This window comes from Triticum aestivum, chromosome 6B, assembly GCF_018294505.1.
Source record: "Triticum aestivum cultivar Chinese Spring chromosome 6B, IWGSC CS RefSeq v2.1, whole genome shotgun sequence".
Lineage (NCBI taxonomy): Eukaryota > Viridiplantae > Streptophyta > Magnoliopsida > Poales > Poaceae > Triticum > Triticum aestivum.
The window spans coordinates 3,873,906-3,880,988 of NC_057810.1; the positions used below are offsets into that span (position 1 = coordinate 3,873,906).

At 43.5% G+C, this 7,083-nt stretch overlaps 1 protein-coding gene across 1 annotated transcript; it reads left to right on the forward strand.

Moving 5' to 3' along the window:
- The first annotated feature begins 4,927 nt into the window (after positions 1 to 4,927).
- On the forward strand, positions 4,928 to 6,557 carry LOC123133037 (F-box protein At3g57590). Its single transcript, XM_044552584.1, has 2 exons — positions 4,928 to 4,991; positions 5,186 to 6,557. The coding sequence occupies exon 2, from the start codon at positions 5,226 to 5,228 to the stop codon at positions 6,534 to 6,536; it is 1,311 nt and encodes a 436-aa protein (XP_044408519.1). The 5' UTR covers positions 4,928 to 4,991; positions 5,186 to 5,225; the 3' UTR covers positions 6,537 to 6,557.
- The last annotated feature ends 526 nt before the right edge of the window (positions 6,558 to 7,083 follow it).

Below are 7,083 nucleotides of genomic sequence, written 5' to 3' on the forward strand. Positions count from 1 at the left end.
CCCCCTTGCGTTGTAACATGCTTGTACAGTTGACACCCTGATTATTTAATTTAATTACACAGTAGGAGCCTCTCCTACTGTTTTCAAGGTTAAAAAAAATAAAGAGCATCAAGTGTTGATGATTAAACAAGACCACTAGTTTCAAGAAAAGGGCAAAGGGAAGAAAGGGAACTTCAAATAGAATGGCAAGCAAGTTGTCACTCCCGTGAAGAAGCCAAAGCTAGACCTAAGCCAGATATTATTGTGTTCGACACAGAAGACGAGTCATTCCGGTGGATGCGCAGTTCCACACAGCTGTGCCATCATAGAAAGTTGTTCGACATGAACAGGACACTTGCTTTATGGGGCAGCTTGACCGCTATGGATCTCTGGGCGATGCAGGATTACGTCTATAGTTTCAAGTACTGGATTGACGTGTCAACGCTGGAGGTATCACGATAACTTTATTCAACCTCTTGCAAAAAGAAAAGAGAGCACCACTTGATTCAACAGTGCAATGGCTCAATGATATGGTTGTGTTGAACGACCGTGAGCTGCTAATCATGTTTAACAGTAAACATGTAATGCATTGTGACAATGATGACAACTTCTAAGAAATGGTGAACATCGGAAAGAGTCAATATTATATGATGCTTAATCACTACCGCCTCAAAGATAACATTATTCCAATTCCATCCCACTAGATTGACATGCAAAAGGAATAATACAAGTTTTCACTCTCCACATGGCCTGTCTGAATGTTCAAGATTCCTGGTTTGCTTCCCCCTTGGATTTTCTTCGTAACTCTTATTACTACTTATCTATCAATATAACAAATGCTTTCGGTATCTAGTGCTTACTATGATATCTTGAACGCCTGGTTCTTATTGTGATCTCTTGTTAACTAGCCGGGTGACCCGCTCGGCTAGACATGCATTTGTTCATTTATTTGCTGGGGGTGTATTTTTCTACATATATTTTAAAATTTTATTTGTCATTGGATCCCAATTTACACAAAAAGGAAAAATGTGCCTGTGAGAAAAACATTCTTAAATTTTGGTACAAATATTTACATCATTTAATAAACTTGTTGGTTAATATTTTGATGTGCGAGAACAAAGTACCAAAAAATTTAGGGTATATGGCTTTGGTACTAATCTCTAGCTTTCACTGCTCTTTACTTTCTCATCCGTGCACTAAACATGTTTTTAGATATTTTTTTCTATCATAAAATCCAATTATTAATGACTCGTTCCTGCATTTAATTAGCTGTTCCAACACATACCTAGCATATTGCACTTGAGTTCATCATTTTACAATATCATATACTCCTTCCGTCATAAAATAAGTGTCTTGACTTTGTACTAACTATAGTACAAAGTTGTACTAAAGTTGAGACACTTATTTTGGACGGAGAGAGTATATGATACCATTTATTCACATCTTAATGCAACTTTCCATACCTATTCATATTCTCTCGCTGGTAAATTATAATATCTTATACTGGTTAGATGACCTTTCCACTATATCCAGCGTCGTTGTAGTTACAGGATGTTTTGATAGGTTGGCATCAAATGCACGTGAACCTTTGGCATCAGTATGGCCAGCTCGTGGCAAAAAAAGAAAAAGATGGCTCGTACATATACAGGTGCTATGCGGGATTTAGTCTTTGTACAGAGTAGTATATTCGTTGTACACTGACAGATTTATGCAAAGTATTATTTTCCCTGCCGACTCACATGTTTTTTTTTATGATGTACGTGATCCGATCTGTACATCATTCTGTGATCCCGTCTCCACATCTGTTTTCCTAGCGCACACTTGTTTACTTTTCAACATATACTAATCCGTTTTGGACTCAGCTTTGTATGTGATAATGATAGACTTGTGTTTAGAAAGAACAAAACATGTACTTCCGTGTTTATTATATAGCTATATAAACGACGGAGCTTCCCGCAAAAAAAAACATGGAGCTATGGATGAGTGCCCCTGTGGTTCACGACTTGTATGTACATATTGTTGCCAAAACAAAAAAACACGCCAGGATCTGTGGGTGTATCCTTCTATGCTTCTGGCTGGAAACCCGTCAATTGCTATGTTTTTCTGGCACGTGGACTCTAGTAAACATACTGATAAATCTCGTCCATTGATACATCTTAATTTTGTATAGTTAAATCTGTACCGTTCGTTTTCTATCGTTTTATAATAATATAATGGATGGATGGATAGATAGATTAATCGTCTAAAATATGGAGTATCAACCTATGATATTATAACTTTGTTACTCTTGAATCACATGGATAACCCGTGTGGTGCTTTACAGGAGAGAATTAAAAGAAAGAATTACAAGAGGGGCCTCTAGCGGTGGGGTCCGGGCACGCAAAAGCCATGTGTGAGCTTAAACACGATGAGCTTAGATCAGGGCTCCAAAAGATACTGAAAGTGCACGTAGATCTGTCCTGCATGTGCAAATTAAGCATGTCCTGCATGTGCAAATTAAGCAGCATGGCGACGCACGCGAGCAACATTGCTAAGGCCGGTAATGGTGGGAAGTAATTTAGACTAGTAATCTTAAAATGGCGGGAAGTAACATATTTGTGATATCGGACGAGGATTTGTGACAAGCAGGTGCAGTACATTGAAGTCTTAGACAACATAAGTTACTCCCATTGTTATAAGCCTGACGATCAACAGTACACTTATGCACTCATGGTGAGTAACGGCAGGGTCCCTTCTGCCAATCTTAACTCATGCAAGTTGAAGAACATGATATCATACTACGTACCATTTGATAGCAATGACACCACAGGGTTAGGCCTTCAGCAATGACAGCCTACTGCAGCCGAGACTTCAATGACAGCGTACGGGTGCATGCACCTACTAAAGACTCCACAAACCACACTGCAGCCGAGACTTCAATGGACTGCTACGGCTCCTGTGCATGCATGTGAAATTTAAGCGCCATTAGTGCTAGCTATTTTTGGCCAAAAAAAAGCACACTTATGTTTTATAATTTATATTAGAAAGGAGTTGCATAGTACGTCCAAATCACAATGAACTACTCCCTCCGTCTCATAATGTAATACGTTTTTTGACGCTACATTAGAGTAAAAAAAAACAACTTACATTATGGGACGGACGGAGTACCATTTACAGAAATTTTCTGTGTCAATCGAAATATACAACATATGCACTAAATAAGGTTTACTCTTCATTTCAAGTGGTGATAATTCAGTCATCAAGCATCAGACTTATCTAGGGCGGTAATTATCGCTGCAAAACTGTAAACCACATACTCAATTGTGAATTACGCATGCTTATCCGCATGACTTGCAAACTCTTTATGAATATTCACGTTCATTATTTTTAAGACATTTGAGATGTGGGAGAATTAAGGCATGGGGCTGCACTGCGCCACTCAATATTCCAGCTGCCAGATCAGTGCCATGCCACCTCATCAGACCACCGCGCACGCCCGTCACCGAGCAGACACCTAGCATCCGCGATTCTGTTGCTGAACCACACAACATGCCGTGACCCCTGCTTTTGTGAGGCAGAGAAATCATGTGGCGCTTCGCCCGGCAGCGTCCACCGGCGACGGCGAGCGGCCAGATAGAAGGGTGGGGTGCTAGAGCTAGGGTTCGCCCGGGTTGCTTGCAGGAGAGACATGAGGACTAGTTTTTTTTTTTGTTAGACCGTGGGAACTATTAAGCCTTTTGAACTAGTGGTATTTTTAGTAAATAGTAGAAAAGTACCAGTTTTTTAAAAAAAGGTTGAAGACCTACTAAAAAGTTAACTCGCGGGTCCAGAAAACACTAAAGGCCTCCTGGATAAAAATTATTGTGGTTTATGACAGCTGCAACCAACACGTCAGGAAGACGTTCCACAAATATCAAATCAGTTGGCTTGACCGTTAAACTGGCCGTTATGACATTCGAGGCCCACCCGTCCGCTTCTTCTATTTTACAAATTTACAAACATGTGCTTATGTTTTTACAGAACAACCACTACAAATATTTTAAAAACTAATCAGGGCATTGTAATCTTATTTTGAAAATCTAGTGGGTCCTGACTTGAAAAAAAATGTAATCAGGTCCATGTGCACCATCCGGTCGTGGAGCACACCCATGCTTGGCCTGTCGTCGGTGAAGTCTGAGCTGCCCGGCTGCGCCCGGATAAGCTAGCGTCGCTGCCGAGCTCCTGGTCCAGGTTGGGTGAGGCACCACGCCCTCAGCCGTCGAGGGCATTGTCACCGCCTCGCTCGTGTCCTGCATACCTCCCCATGCTGCGCCTTAGTGATGCTTGCATAGCTGCCGAGCTCCTGAGTAGGTCGGGAGGCCAACAAACCCTCAGCAGTCGCGATTGCTCGAAGTCGGGCCGTGCCCTCTCCTGCATGCCTCCCCGGTCGGGAGAGGAGGTGGCAAGGGCAGCGTGGAGTTCCTGGTAGTTTGGGAAACAATTTCATTAAGGATTTTAGGGTGGCTGACAAACTTAAGTGTTGAGATAACGTTGTCAATTTTGTGCTGCATGGACCTGACAACTGTCATAAAACGGTTGAAAATTAATTAAACCGCTCATTGGTGCAACACTAATTTTTTTTTTGAAACAACGAACCAATTTTGTGGTAGGTTTCTAGAAATAAAAAAAAATGGTAGTTTTTCCGGAATCCTGTCCCGTTAAATGGAAGGTATTTTTGAACTTTTGGTTTTCACTAGTGGTGTTTTAATCTGACTATTCCATCTGTTAAATATTATGATGCATATTTAATTTAAAAATATATATGTGTACTAAAAGCAGAAACTTAAAGAGTACGGTGAGCTGCTCGGTGCTACAGTATTCCATCTTTTAAATAACCACGTCTATTGCGACATCGTCAGAGCGTAGTTAAGGCGGAGGCCGGACGTTCAAAAAGTTGAAAAGGCATCGCCTAGTCGATCTCCTCCTGCTGCTGCTGTTGCTGGCCGCCTCACTCAACTACCAGGCCTTCTCCGCGGCCTTCTTCCCGGGCGTAGGTGAGGGTGACCAACTTCCCCTCGCCTTGCATTTGTGTCTAGAGGTTTCTCGATGGAACACACTAAGGTTTCGGACCTTTTGCTAGGCCGGGGGCTGTGTAAACCTATGTCAGCTTGTGTATTCTACGTGCTTGTCTTATTGATTTATAAGTTGGTGCCAATGATTTTGCATTGGATGTTGGTTTTCCTCTTAGGCACTGAAGCTTGACGGATAGGAGGGAGGGACCCAGCACGATGCCGGACAGGAGAGGCGCGGCCCGGCTCGAGGACCTACCCGACGATATCATCCACATGACACTCGTCCGGTTGCCGTCCAAGGACGTCGGATGCTGCCGAGCCGTCAGCACGTCATGGTGCACTGCCACATCCACGCCCAAATTCATGCTCGGCCACCACCAGCTGCAGCCCTCGCTCCCCATTATTGACGGCCGGGGGCTGCCCACTAGTTTCGTCCTCTTCCACTTCGCCGGCACCAAACAACAGCTCTGGCCTTTCTCCCGGTGCATCAAACACCACTCCGAGATTTCTCTTCATGGCGTCTGCGGTGGCTTCCTCCTCCTCTCCTGGCTCCACCAATTCTACATCTGCAATCCGGTTATCCACATGCATGCCCTCCTACCCCAGCCTCATGTGGAGCATGCCCTCTACAACACCATAATTGGTTTCTACCAGCACCTTCCAACTCAAGAATACAGGGTGCTCTGGGTCTCGGAACCATGGCACCCGTATAAATCCAGCTTGCACGTTCTCACAGTGGGATCCAATGTGATGAGGCATATCAGTGTCAGAATGCAAACACTCTCACCACCATCCATGGAACAAGAACATCAGTTACTGAAGGGATTGCGCTCTAAGTCGTGTTGTCCACCATCAGTGCTTCACCGTGGCAGCTTGCACTGGTGTCCTTATGATGCCAATGAAATTGGGGGACACAGCACATATATTATTGTGTTCGACACAGAAGCCGAGTCATTCCGGTGGGTTAGCAGTCCCACCAAGCTGTGCCATCATAGAAAGTTGTTCGACATGAACGGGACACTTGCTTTATGGGGCAGCTTGACTCCCAGCTTGACCGCTATGGATGTCTGGGCGATGCAGGATTACGTCTGGAGTTTCAAGTACCGGATCGACGTGTCAACGCTGGAGGTATCACGACAACTTTATTCAACCTCTTGTAAAAAGAAAAAGAGAACACCACTTGATTCAACAGTGCAATGGCTCAATGATATGGTTGTGTTGAACGACCGTGAGTTGCTGATCATGTTTAACAGTAAACATGTAATGCGTTGTGACATTGATGGCAACTTCTTAGAAATGGTGAACATTGGAAAGCGTCAATATTGTATGATGCTTAATCACTGCCGCCTCAAAGAGAGAGCATTATTCCAATTCCATCCAACTAGATTGGGATGCAAAAGGAAGATGACAAGTTTTCACTCTCCGCAAGGCGTGTCTGAATGTTCAAGGTTCCTGGTTTGCTTCCCCCTTGGATTTAGAGCATGTATTTTCTTCCTAGCTCTTATTACTACTTATCTATCAATATAACACACGCTTTCAGTATCTAGTGCTTACAAATTATATCTTTAACGTCTGGTTCTTATTGTGATATCTTGTTAATTAATCATCTAAAATATGGAGTCTCCGTTTGTCCAATTAGTTAGCTGCTTGCACGCCGTTAGTTGGGCATGCCCGTCCGGCACGGATCATGAACTCTGGCATGTAGCCGGGTCGTGCAGCAGCTCGTGGGCTGCATGCATGCATGTAGGGATTAGCTTGTTAGGTTGGTCAGTTAGTTAGCTATATTTGTGTGTGCGTGTTTGGTAGCTAGCTACGCCCTCCGTTTCAAAATAGATAATTTAACTTTGTACTAACTTTAGTACAAAATTTTAGGTCATCTATTTTGGAACGGAGGGAGTAGGTGTGTGTGCACCGGGCCTAAAAAATCCTCCCTATTGTATTGGTCCGTGCCGGTGTAGTGCCGAGCCAGAAGCTTGTGCTGTAATAAGTGAGGCCGTTCGTGCGGCGAGGCATTTGTCACCGGAAAAAAACTTGTGTCCAGTTTGCTTCTTGTTCGACCTTCGTATGAGAGAGA

What these genes read in the sequence shown, in the direction of transcription:
- LOC123133037 (XM_044552584.1), top strand. Translation starts at nt 5,226, where the DNA reads ATGCCGGACAGGAGAGGCGCGGCCCGGCTCGAGGACCTACCCGACGAT.